General features: G+C 45.0%; 1 protein-coding gene across 2 annotated transcripts in view; it reads right to left on the bottom strand.

Moving 5' to 3' along the window:
* Positions 1-14,153, bottom strand: part of ALLC (allantoicase) — a 43,099-nt gene that overhangs the window by 14,077 nt on the left and 14,869 nt on the right. For both annotated transcript variants that reach the window (XM_058426851.1, XM_032172118.2), the window contains exons 3-7: positions 12,593-12,643; positions 8,111-8,198; positions 6,675-6,800; positions 4,972-5,051; positions 3,628-3,760 (exon numbers count right to left, since the gene is read on the bottom strand). In XM_058426851.1, the coding sequence (XP_058282834.1) occupies positions 3,628-3,760; positions 4,972-5,051; positions 6,675-6,800; positions 8,111-8,198; positions 12,593-12,643 (478 nt within the window). The remainder of the gene's footprint in view (positions 1-3,627; positions 3,761-4,971; positions 5,052-6,674; positions 6,801-8,110; positions 8,199-12,592; positions 12,644-14,153) is intronic.

The raw sequence follows: 14,153 nt of genomic DNA, 5'->3' as shown, positions 1-14,153 counted from the left end.
TGGAGGGCCCCCTCAAGGGCATCTTGGGCTATAGTGAGTGCCAGGTTGTCTCCTCTGACTTTAACAGACATTCACTCTTCCAGTTTTGATGCTGGGGCTGGCATTGCCCTCAATGACCACTTTGTCAAGCTTATTTCCTGGTATGACAATGAATTTGGCAACAGGGTAGTGGACGTCATGATCCACATGGCCTCCAAAGAGTAAGAGACCCTGGACCACCAGCCCCAGCAAGAGCACAAGAGGATTAGAGAGGTTCTCAGCTGCTAGGGAGTCCCTGCCACACTCACTCTCCCACTACTGAGAATCTCCCCCGACACAGTTTTCATGCCAGGCCCCCTGAAGAGAGAGGGTCCCAGGGAGCCACATCCTGTCACATACCATCAATAAAGTCCACTGTACTCAGCCAAAAGGAAATGTGACCACAGGATTACAAAGATTAATTAGAGACTATTATGAACAACTACATACCAACAAATTGGAAAACCTAGAAGAAATAGATACGTTTCTGGACACATACAATCTACCAAGATTGAACCATGAAGAAACAGAAAACCTTAATAAACCAATAATGAATGATGAGATCAAAGCTGAAATTTAAAAAGTCTCCCATCAAAGAGAATTCCAGGACCTAATAGCTTCACTGCTGAATTCTACCAAACATAAAAGGAATAACTAATACCAATTTTACTCAAACTCTTCAAGAAAATTGAAGCAGAAGGAATACTTCCAAACTCATTCTACAATGAATGAAGTGACAAGCCACAGAATGGGAAAAAAATATATTTGCAAACTATCCACCTAACAAGGGATTCATAACAAGAATATAAGGACAACTCAATAGCTAACAACTCAGTAGCAAAAAAAAATTAATTTATAAATGGGCAAAAGATCTGAATAGATATTTCTCAAAAGAAGGCATACAAATGGACAACAGGTATATTTTTTAAGTGCTCAAGATCTCTAATCATCAGAAAAATGCAACTCAAAACCACAATGAAATGTCATCCCACCTCAGTTGAAATGGCTTTTGATATGGTCTGGTTCTGTATCCCCACTGAAACCTCATCTCTAATTGTAATCCTCACATGTCGAGGGAGGGACCTGGTTAGAGATGATTGGATGATGGGGTGGTTTTCCCCATGCTGTTCTTGTGATAGGGAGTTCTCATGAGATCTGATGTTTAAAAGTGGCTCTTCCCCCTTTCTCTGTCTCTCTCTGTCTGTCTGTCTCTGTCTCTCTCTCTCTCTCTCTCTCAATCCTGCTGCCATGTAAGACATGCCTTGCTTTGCCTTCTCTTTCTGCCATGATTGTAAGTTTCCTGAGGCCTCCCTAGTCATGTAGAACTGTGAGTCAATTAAACCTCTTTTGTTTGTAAGTTACCCAGTCTCAGGTAGTATCTTTATAGCAACATGAGAGCAGAGTAATACAGCTTTTATTTAAAAAGACGGGGAATAGTGGATGCTAGCGAGGATGTGGAGAAAGTGAAGCCCATGTACACCATCGGTGAGAATGTAAATTAGTACACTCACTATGGAAAACTATGAAAACTCCTCAAAAAAACTAAAAAATAGAACAACAATAGATTCATCCAGCAATCTCACTACTGTGTGTATATCCAAAAGAAAGTAAATCAATATATTGAAGAGATATCTGCACTTCCAAGCTTACTGTGACACTGTTTACAATGTCACAGCCAAAATATGAAATCAAACTAAGTGCCCATTAATGGAGGAATAGATTTAAAAGTGGCATATATACACAATGGATTGGGGATGGATACCCCATTCTCCATGATGTGGTTATTATGCATTGCATGCCTGTATTAAAATATTTCATGTACCCCATAAATATATATATATATATATATACCTACTATGTACCCATAATTGAAAATATTTTAAAAAAGAAAATGTGGTATATGTACATATACCATGGAATACTATGCAGCCATAAAAAGGAATGAAATAATGGCAATCACAGCAACCTGGATGGAGTTTGAGACCATTATTCTAAATGAAGTAGTTCAGGAATGGAAAACCAAACATCATTATGTTCTCAGTTATAAGTGGGAGCTAAGCTATTAGGATGCAAAGACATAAGAATGATACAATGGGAGCAGGGCGGGGGGATGAGGGATAAAATACTACACATTGGTTACAGTGTACACTGCCGTGGTGGTGGGTGCACCAAAATCTCAGAAATCACCACTAAAGAACTTATCCATGTAACCAAACACCACCTGTTCCCTCAAAACCCTGTTGAAATTTGTTTAAGACAAGTGAATAGAGATCTGAAGAGAAATTTTTCCAAATAAAACATACAAATGGCCAATAAACATATGAAAAGATGTTCCTCCTCATTAGTCATCAGGGAAATGCACATCAAAACCACAATGAGACACCACCTCACATCCACTAGGATGACTATAAACAAAAACTAAGACAGAGAGTGTTGGGAAAGATAGGGAGAAATCAGCACTCCTTTATGTGGCTGGTAAGAATGTAAAATAGTGCAGCACTTTCGGAAAAGCCTAGTAATTCTTCAAACAGTTAAACACAGAGTTTTCATATGACCCAGAAAGTGCAATCTTAGGCATACACACAACAAAAGAAAGCATATATCCACACAAAATCTTGTACACAAATGTTTACAGCAGCATTGTTCAAAATAGCCAGCAGATGGAAACAAGTGTCTGTCAACTAATGAATGGGTAAACAAAATGTGGTAGCAGTTGAGTATCCCTTATCTGAAATGCTTGAGACCAGAAGTGTTTGGATTTCAGCTTTTTTAAATATTTGCATGACACTTACTGGTAGAGTGTCCCAAATCCAAAATCTGAAATATTCCAGTGAGCATTTCCTTTGAGCATCATGTCAGCACTTAAAAAGTTTTAGATTTGGGAACATTTCAAATTTTGGGGCTTTCAGATTTGAGATGCTCAACCTGTATTAGGCTTACACAAAAGGAAATAAAGTGTTAATACATGTTACAACGTGGGTGAATCTTGAAAACATTATACTAAGTGGAAGAAGTCAGACACAAAAGACCAATATTATTTAATTCCTACTTATATGAAATGTCCAAAATTGTCAAAACTATCAAGACAGAAAGTAAATTAGTGGTTGCTTTGGGATAGGGAAGATGAAGGATGATAGCTAAAGGATATGGGGTTTCTTTTTGAGGTGATAAAAATGTTCTAAAGGTATGGTGATGGTTGCACGTGTCTATGCATATGCTATACATCATTGATTGTACACTTCAAATCGGTGAGCTGCATGTTAATTATATCACAATAAAGCTATTAAAAAATAAAATGAGTCATTTGTACATACCACTTCAGCTGCTAATATAACATACTTGTGAAATCTAGGATATTAGGATCTATCTAACCTAATACAACTTAGTTCCACCACATCCTAATTTACTTGATAATTTTTCAATAACCACCTATTGATGTGTGGATTAAAACAAGAATTTTCTAGAGCATAAAAAGGGGAAATTACAATCCTGAAATGCTAGAGAGATCAATTACCAAGAGGGAAAGAACAAGTCATTTTATATTTTATAAACATATCAACATAAAATAAAGAAGCCATGGAACTGGAGATAAGTCCATGTCACGATTACCTGGGAAAATGTTGAGTCTGATGTGAGTCCATCTCTGCTGGGAATGGACAAGAAAATGGTTGTGGCCGGAAGCAGGGTTTCCTGGCTTCAGCTCTGTCATAGGAACCAAGTAACTCCAGTCGTCAGATTTTAGCTAGCAATAAATATAGAAATGTCAGCAATTGCTCTTGAAAACAATAAATTCTGTCATTCTATTGCCTCTGTGGCACTTAAGGTGTGGAGATACTTTGGAATAAAAATTAATGATGGATGCTGGGTGCAGTGGTTCACGCCTGTAATCCCAGCACTTTGGGAGGCTGAGGTGGGCGGATCACAAGGTCAGGAGATCGAGACCATCCTGGCTAACACGGTGAAACTCCGTCTGTACTAAAAATACAAAAAGTTAGCCGGGCATGGTGGTAGGCGCCTGTAGTCCCAGCTACTTGGGAGGCTGAGGCAGGAGAATGGCATGAACCTGGGAGGCGGAGCTTGCAGTGAGCCAAGATGACGCCACTGCACTCCAACAGAGCGAGACTCTGTCCCAAAAAATAAACAAATAAATAATGATGGATACCTAATGAAACACTTTAATAAAAATAGTACATATCAAGCCCCACGTTTAATAAAAAACAGAATAAAGGCCTGTTTTGTTTTCACTGATCAAAATAGCCAGTGGGTGATGGTGGCAGAGGCTTGCAAATGAAGGACAAGATCTCAGACCCCTCCAAATGTCTTCACCTTGAGGTGTGGTGAGGTGAACACTCAAATAAAAACCAAGGCTACTGCCCTGCACCATGACATCTGGGGAAATCTGTTGGCCTGAGCCTTGCAACCATTTTCTCTAGGTTAGCCCTTCTCAAACTAACGGCCCTGTTTACTGTTGCTGTTGTTTACTTTCCTGTCTGTTATGGATCAACATTTCTGTAAAAAACAATACAAATTATTACTAAATAAACTTAAAAAAAAAAAAACAAGAATGTACCAAAACACAAGCCCTGTTTATTTTTTCCCCCCAACTATTTCTTTTATTAAATTCTCCACACACAAAAGTTACTTCAAGTTACATCAAGTTGGTATAAAAAGTGTTTAAACGCTTACTATCAGTTTCCGTATGTGTGCTTATCGGGGCCAGCAGCCATTTACAGGTAGGTGATAGTGGAACCCTTTGAGAAGCCTTTGGGCCATGATGCTCACTCTTCCCAGGTTGAACGAACCACTGAGACGTTTGTAAGGCCACAGTGGGTAAGCAGATGATGTGGGGAGCACCAGGGCTGGGTGTCCCAAAGAATCGCCAGGTGTGCAGAGCAGTTTCCCTACTTTCCTAATAATCGGTGACAAGACCCAATTCATTTGGCGGAGATGTACCTCAGCAATGGCTTCAAACTCCTCGGGAGTGGCTGCAGCTCCTGTCCTGATTCCTCTTTCTGGGATTTCTGGTAGTTTATCTGTAGTTGGAATGACCATTCAGGATTAAGATTAGGGTTCAAAATCAAAGGGAATCTACTCTCTTAGTGGTTTGTATGGTAATTCTCGCTTTGCAAATAACACTAAAGATATTTCAAAGTATCAAATGATCAAAGTAATAGACACACTTGTTGAAGTTCCTCAATATTTAATATATTAACAGTCATTTCAAAAAATAGTACAAGATGTTTGATACTACATTTGCTTTTCAAATAGTAAATGTCATCTCCAAGTTAGCTCAAACTTCAACAAGTTTATCACATCACTAGAGTTTTCAAAGTTGGACTATTACAAGGTCAATTCCAGAAACACCACTCTCCCAGCGGCATCCTTAGAATTGATACTGGGGCAATTCAGAAATAGAAGCACTCATGGGCAATTGAGGGGCTTGCCGAAACAACCTTACTCATTTGTCATTGGTCTTTTCCGCTTTTAGAGTAGCATCTCTCGTAGTATCATTTCCTGTTCAGGTGCCCCAGCCGTCTTCAGGGAGCAGGGCCTGTTCATGTCCACAGAGCCCCATGTAGTACTGTGCACATAGCACGTTCAGTGTAAACTTGCCAACCCACATTGACTGACTTATCTTCCTTAAGTACATGTATAAACACACACATAATTGTACATATTTTTTAAAAATTAATGCTAAAGTCAACATCAGATGATATCAAAGGAATAAAAATACAAGTCTGTGGAGAAAAAATGACTCCATCTTGGATGCGAATCTGCCATGTCAATGTCTGATTAGCCTCAATCCTGTGAACACGTCCTGATTCCAACTTGACTTACTGTCCTTAGTCCAGAACATGTCAACCTTGATGTTATCGCACAAACTAGAGGCTCTGACGCACACAGCCCTCTTCCCTGTTCTGGAGGCTGCCTTCAGTTGTCCCACTGAAGCACGCAGACCCTTTCCCTACGGCATGTGAGCCCTGAGTCCGAGCAGTAACACTTGCTGCTGCCCAAGGCCACGCTTCTGTCCGTAAGTTCCCCCAATAAAATACCCGTTACCAACAAACCCGATTTGTCGGCCTCTTTCTTTGGTTTCTTGGCTTCTTCGGCACCTGGGGTCTGCTCTGTGTATATGGCCCTTTCACAGAATATGTCTCATTTATAGAGCCTGCGGGATTCATGGGTCCAGCATTCCAAGATGCAGATAGGAACCCCTGCCAAAAATGCCATAGCAGCTGCCCCATCACACATACTGGGACAGCCCAAAGCAGGGCTGGTGCTGCTCACCCCACAGCTGTCCCAGACCTGGCTCCACATCAACTGGGTCATCTGAGGCACAACCCACTCCCTCTCGCCCACCCAGCAACCTGCTCAACCACGTTCCAGGGATGATGGCCTGCCTCTGCATGAAGCTGAAGGACTATGGGAATGATAAAATCTATATCTGCTGTTAACACTGTTAAGCCACAAATCAAAAACCACAGAGTGCTCTACTAGGAGTCCTAGTCCTACAGCCCCGTTACAGTAAAGTAGCCTAAGTCAAGTTTCTGAAGCTGTCTGGGTGTACGGAAAGTGAGCAGTTGTGGGGGTGTGGCTGGCCAGAGGAGCCATGTGACCCATAATTCTCATTTTGGGGACAGTGGTTCCTAACGCACCTTCTTCCAAGTTTGCTGCTTGAATGGACATTCGAGGAGCGTAATCTGCCGTGAAGTAAGAAACGTCCACGTCGAAGCCCCGGATGACTCCTTGGATCCCCAGCCTGAGGACGCACCAGTCGTGACCTGCCAACACAGAGGACAAGAGCAGCCTCGTTAGGGCCGACACAGCAGATGCTGCATGCGACGCAGTGCACCCCACACGCACCTGACCCACAGCAGGGGCCACTTCCGTCCGTCACAGAAAAAACTGGTCGGGGTGGTTCTTAGCTAATATGACTGTAGGATCTCTCATAACCTGGCCACATGTGACCACCATTCCCCAACAGAAATCCTCAGTTCTAACCAGAACAGAAAATGCACAGGCTGGGATCCAGGAAGACCTGATTCTGGTTCCAAATGGATCATTTCCTATGACTGTCCTTGGCAGATTATTTACCTCTTACAGTAGAGAATCTCATTTTCTCAACTGTAAATTAGGGATGCCATTAGCTTCCATAAAGCTCAGACTGAGTGTGCGGTGTAGAAAGCACCTCACCAAGCTCAGCAGGTAGTAAGCAGAGCTGGTTCTCCTGCAGACACTGTGTTCATTGTCCTCTCAAGCTCAGGAACTGCCACAGCACCCTCCAGCCGCCAGCCCCGCCACTGGTCAGACATCTGCTGCGTCTACCAAAGCCTTCAGAGTCTTGAAGCCAAGTCTGCCCCTGTGGAGTTCTTGGTCATTTGCTGCCAGATAGAAACTCACCTTAAAATGTCCAGATTTGTCAGAAACGAATACTGCCTCAAGTACTGTAGAAAGTTAGAAAACTAGAAATATCGAATATTTCTGTAATACTTGAGAGAGTGGCAAGTAAAAATCCAATTATCAACCTAATGCCTGGATTTGTTTGCTTTTCTTCAACTTCAAAAGGTATATTTTGATTGAGACTGAGTAATAGCAATGAATAAAAATTGCACAAAATTATAAAAGACAGCAGTACAGTGTTGGGGGCAGACTCTGGCCCAGTCCCCAGCTTATCTTGCTAGCAGTGTGCCCTGGGCTGGGGCCAGGAATCTGTTTCTATGGCGGTTAAACGGGGCTAAAGAGACCTACTCCAGAGGACTGTAGTAAGGACCCAGAAGATGCACGCTGCCTAACGTCTGCCACATTGCTCAGTGAGAACCCACCCTTTTTTCCATCCGCAGACCTCACCAGGGTTTTCATTTTCCCAACAAAGTGCTTCTCACCCTTTGTGCCTGGTGGGACGTCAGTGGCCGGGGCTCACACCGCCCCTTCCTGACTTAGAGCCTGATGTTCAGATAAGGACATCCAAGATTACAGAGCATTCCAGGGCCCCATGTTAAAGCTGACCCAAATGGACGCTGGCTTTGCAACAGCCTCCGTTTTTAACTTTGCAGTGTCAGATGCACTGCAATCAGCGAGCCGTTGTTATTACCTGGAATCCTTTTCCTCCTGGTCTCCCAGCCATCCATCCATTTCCCAAACTCTGTATATTCATGCTCTTTAAAGCACGGGCTGTCACTCTAGAGCAAAGACACACAACAAGGTGATCATTAACCTTCATGTGATCTCCTGGCTTCCAGCAAGTCCACTTCTGTCCCACAGTGCCAGAGGAACAGCGCAAACCAGGGTCTAAAGGAGCCTCTGCCACCACCTTCCTGCCCAGCTAGCCACTTCCAGATTGAGGGATGCCTCCACTTTTATCATCTTCAGAGAAAGAAATGTGACTTCTCTGTGGGCCTCAGCACACAGAATTGACCACTGATAGCAGCAGGTTCAACCACATCACCAGGCACAACCACATCACCAGGCACAACCACATCACCAGGCACAACCACATCACCAGGCACAACCACATCACCAGGCACTCTGTGGGCTGCACAAATGCAATTCCCAACAGCAACCTACATGGGTATTAAAGTGAGAGAGACTGGTCAGATTTCGAAGCAGGCCCGGTAGACTATTCAATAAGGAATTCATCCAAAGTCATAGGAAGAGTAGGCTGGATGCTCAGGGTCCAGCTGAACCCGCACAGCACACTCTGCAACCCCCTAGGAAATGCATGGTCTCTGATGCCCCACAAAGCCTCCTTAGACACCTGAGCGCACTTCATCTTCCAGAACGAGGCGAATACACGCCTCCTCGCAGGAGTGTCATGAAGTTGGAATAGCCAACATGAAAGACCCTCGAATAGTGTGGATGCTCAGAAATTGTTGTGCTGGCCCAACATGGGGATACTTTCCCTGTTTCCATCAATTCGTGAAAAGATGATCTTATGTTACTGCTTAGGGAAGCTCCCCAGGCAGGAGCAGAGGAAGGGACTAGGAGTAGGAGGTTCGGGGTGGGGGGATGCTCTGATGGGAGCTGATGCATGAGACACTAACCAGGGATCCTGCCAGACTCCCTGGTGTGCCAGCCCGCCCAGCCTCCCAGGCAGGGGACCTGTAGCCAACGGTACCCGCCCTCCTGTGCCTCAGTGCTCCTCTTCTGTCAAAGGCAAACAGCCATCGTGCTATTGACCGCCTCCGGCTGTTGTCAGCCTTAAATGTGCCTGGCACATAGTAAGTGCCCAGTATTTAGCATTATACATGAAAGTTGATGGTATTTTGAATGTTACTACAATCAAATCACATCTTAAAGATAGCACACACTCCAGCCTTTCCATTACTCATCAGGAATTGCAAAACTCTGCTCTGAACCCAGAAGGAGAAAAGGAGGTACACCTCCCACTTAAACCCCAGACCTCCAAGGCCCCAAACTTTTTGGTATTTAGTTTTGGGGGTAGGTTGATTGTTTCAGGTGTGTTGCTGCTACTGCTGCTGTTGTGATTGGACTGACACTGAACGGTGTGAGGGAAGTTGGAGACACACGCTACTGAACCAGTGGCAGGAAAACAGCCCTGTTGTAAAACTGGCTCATGCCATGTGATGACAGATGTGTTCCTAAAAAAAAGAAAAACTAGCCAGGTGCGGTGGCTCACACCTGTAATCCCAGCACTTTGGGAGGCCAAGGCGGGCAGATCACCTGAGGTCAGGAGTTCGAGACCAGCCTGGCCAACATGGTGAAACCCCCTCTCTACTAAAAATACAAAAATTAGCTGGGCGTGGTGGTGGGTGCCTGTAGTCCCAGCTACTTGGGAGGCTGAGGCAGGAGAATCACTTGAACCCAGGAGGTGGAGGTTGTGGTGAGCCGAGATCGCGCCACTGCTCTCCAGCCTGGACAACAGAGTAAGACTCTATCTCAAAAAAAAAAAAAAAAAAAGAGAGAGAGAAACTAAGGACCAGTCCCAGGGATAAACCCACACATGTGCACACACTTGTACAAGGATGTTTTCAATACCTGCAAAATGTCATCAACCTAAATGTGCATCAACAGGGAAAGGGGGCCATAAAATGGACCACGATGACATGGACAGTTATTATTCAGCAGCTAAGAGGGTGGCCTGGGTCTACACGCATCAGCACCAGTGGAATTCACAAACATGCAGTGAGAAAAGCAAGTTTAGGGCCGGGCACGGTGGCTGTAATCCCAGCCATTTGGGAGGCTGAGGCAGGAGGACTGCTTGAGCCCAGGAGCTGGAGACCTCATCTCTACAAAAAATTTAAAAATTAACTGGGCATAGTGGAGTATGCCTGCAGTCCCAGTGAGGCAGGAGGATCACTTGCACCCAGGAAGTTGAGGCTGCAGTGAGCCATGACCGCGCCACTGCACCCCAGCCTGACAGCCTGATCACAGCGAGATCCTGCCCCACCCCCACCAAAAAAAGTGTGCAGAATGTTAAGTGCTTTGTGAAAATATGTATATAAAATTTAAAATATAAAATATCTTATATGTTTATGAATATATGTGTATTTAAGTGTATAAAATACATTAGAAGAATTCTCTGCAATGGACTGAAAGTTTGTCCCCCACCAAAATTCGTATGTTGAAGCCCAATCCCCAGAGTGATGGTATTCGGAGATGAGGACTTTGGGAGGTGATGAGGTCACAAGAGTGGAGCCCCCATGATGGGACGAGTGCCTATGCGGGAGGAGGCGGGAGATGGGCTGCTTCCCCTCTCTTCTCTGCCACCTGAGGGTATCACCGGCAGGCGGCCATCCCAAGAGGGCCCTCACCAGACGCTGGAGCTGCTGCTGTCTCAGGCTTGGTCTCAGACTTGCAGCCCCCAGAACTTCGAGAAATCACTGTGTTTAAGCCACCACCCATCTGCAGTATTTTGTTTCAGCAGCCCCAGCGGACTAAAGCATTTTCACATCCTACCACAGTGTTAATGGTGGAAAAGGTGGGGGTGGACTGGCACTCAAGTTGGAGGTGAAAGGTGAACTTTACATTTATCTGTAATGTTATTTTTCTCAAAAATAAATAAATGTGTCTCATGTGATGTTATAGTGTGAGTGTATATACACATATGTATGTGTGTATGTGTTTATATGTGTGTGTGTGTGTGTATATATATGCTCAAGTATAAAATCTAAGAAATAGTGCCCCACCCTCTCTCCCATCCCATTTCCAAGCCCACCTCTCTCTTCACAGATAATCACATCTCACTGTTTGATGTGTGCACCTTCAAACTCTGTTTCATGCTCATAAAATATGGATCTCTCTTGCTGCCAGTGAATGGAGAGCTTGCTTTTTTTTTTTTTTTTGACAGAGTCTTACTCTGTCACCCAGGCTGGAGTGCAGTGGCATGATGGCAGCTCACTGCAGCCTCAGCGTCTTGGGCTTAAGCAATCCTCCCAGGTCAGCTTTCTGAGTAGCAGGGACTACGGGTACACACAGCCATGCCTGGATTTATTTTCGGAAACGGAGTCTTGCTTTGTTGCCCAGGCTGGTCCCAAACTCCTAGGCTCAAGTGATCCTCCTGCCTTGGCCTCCCAAAGTGCTCGGATTTCAGGTGTGAGCCACAGTGCCAGGCCTACCTCATTCTGGTAGCCACATAATAGTCCATATCTGGAAGAGCTATAATTTCTTTAGTTCCCTATCAATCAATGAACACTTAGGTTGGTTATCTCTTCTCCAAACAATACCAGAATGAATGTTTTCTACCTATTTTTTGCCCACTTGTGCAAATGATATAAATCTGTGGAACAACTAGGTCAAGGTAGGCATGCATTTCAGTGTTTCAAAGATCGGGCCTGTGGTAAAATGGTAAGAGCTTTGACATTTAGTAACTGTGTGACCTAGAAAAAGTTAATTCATGTTTCCCTTTCTCATTTTATTTTCGCTTTCTCCTGGGGAATAGGTAAGTTAACACTGTAAGGTGCCTTCTCAGGGCCATACTTCACTTGCTCTGGACCCAGCCAGGTCCTGCCCAGACAGAGAGCAACCACTTCACCAGGGTAACCAGACGGCCACTGCCCACAGTGGAGGCCTGGACACTCCCCAGCCACAGTCATGCATGCTGTACATGGGCATTAGCTCGATGTGCACCTGTGTTTTTCTCTCCACGCACAAGAGTTCGCATCTCCACACGGGGTATGACAGAGGAGCAGGACGCCAGCAGGGCCGCCATTTCTTCCCTATGTTCGTCAGCATTTTCTCTATTTTTTTAATAAGCTGTTTTGCACTTTTATAATTAGGCAGGTAAAACATTTCCCAGAAAATTCAAGACATAGATCCGTTTTCTTCCCAACATAGATGATGAAATTCACCTTACCCGGAAGAGCAGTATTTGAGGACCTCAGAATTTTCCCCATGCAACAATGCAGTCCGGAAGTGTTTGCTCAGATCCCTGTCTCTGCTATGTTTTGGCATGAGTTCATGCTGATTTGCATGTCCTTCTAACGTTCCAATATGCTAATTTGCCAGTGTACATCACATGACTCCATCCCAAATATACAGGGAGATTTTAATTAACACGACGGCATAGATTTCTCTGCATCAACCCTTTACACTGCAGAATGCCAATTTACAATACCTTTAGGAGGTTTTCTGCAGGAGCAAAAAAGTCATCTGTTGCAAATAAAATCTAGACAAAGAAAGAAAGAAAGATAAAGTAACCATAAATCTGAAACCATTTTATTTCATTCCCTAGTGAAACATTATGAGATGAAGTAAAAAGAAAACGTGAAATCACCTAGGGGAAGCGACAGAATCTGCAGTTAAGCCACGATGCCTTTAAATGCTTCCATTTCATTGCCTGCCTCCTCCTTCATCTTCTCTTCCCACCCTTTTTTCTGTTTCTCTTTACCATCTGGAGGTAAGAGCACTGACTTCTTACACTCAGGAAGCAAATAAACCAACTTTCTTTTTTTCATGAACCAGAGGTTTTGTGGTACTTCTATAAACAGAGCAATGACCAAAAGTGTTCTGGGTTACATATGCGGTTGGTGCCTCTGTGTTCTCCCACAAGGGCCTCCATAGGTCACCCTGCAGGTGGGCTGTCCTGGTCATTCATCCACCAAAGCAGGATCATTTTGAGAGTGAGGTCGATGATACTAATTGTACACCCAGAAAACAAGGGAAACCAGATTTTCCTGAGCAAAACAGGCTGTGGTCACCCCACCCAACCCAGGACTCCGTGGTCACTGCACCCTGCCCCAGGCTCTGACTCCGGGGGTTCAAAAGGCAGGAAGGACGAGCTATTTCAGAGCTGCTGGCTGTTTGAGTGGCAGAGCAGAGGGGAGACCTGATGTGCTGGGGTTGGCCTGTGCCAGGGTTCAAATGGCAGGTAGGTGGACATGTCAGGATCCCCCTTGCTCCAGATCTCTCTGTGGCTCCTCAGCAGAAGCCTTCGCAGGGCACATGGGGCCTCTCCTACCTCTCCAGACTCGTGCTCCCAACTCTCCTCACAAACGCCCAGCGTGTTCTTGAAACACTGAGCCACCTGGAGCATGTGGGCTCCCTTGGTCTCCTCGCAGACACCTCTGCCCGAACCACCCTGCACCTCATCCCTGCCTACCAGCTGCTCTCCAGCGAGCTGCCTCCAGCAGCACTCGGTGGCCTGTCCCCACCCCTCCCACCCGAATTCCCCCAGGCTACCCATGGCTGGAGTCCATGTGCTCCCCCAGCACCCTGGCCTTGTGCCAGTCACAGGGCTGGTCTGGACTTACATCTGTCTCCCTGCTGGAGTGTAAGCTTCCTGGGGGCAGGCACAGGGCCTTCCCTTTCCGTACCAGACGCACTGCTTCTGAGCACGGCCTGCACCCCAGCACCTCTGCACATTATGTTTAATGAGTTGTCCAGGTGACCCTCATTACACACTAGAGTTAGAGGACTGCCAGAGGACCTGCGATTTAACTCGAGCTAGAGGACCTCCGATCTAACCAGAGCCAGAGGACCTCCGGTCTAACCACAGCCAGAGGACCTGCAATTTAACTCGAGCTAGAGGACCTCCGATCTAACTCAAGCTAGAGGACCACTGGCCTATCTAGAGCAGAGGACCACAGTCTGTCCTCTAGTGAAACTCACAAAACCTAAGGCAGTGTTGTCCTTGCTGAGAATTGTCACCAATTTAAGATAAATTCTTGGGAAGTCTT

Source organism: Hylobates moloch, unplaced genomic scaffold (assembly GCF_009828535.3).
Source record: "Hylobates moloch isolate HMO894 unplaced genomic scaffold, HMol_V3 SCAFFOLD_13, whole genome shotgun sequence".
NCBI lineage: Eukaryota > Metazoa > Chordata > Mammalia > Primates > Hylobatidae > Hylobates > Hylobates moloch.
Note: the sequence above shows the minus strand (reverse complement) of the source record. Positions and strands in the feature narration are given on the sequence as shown.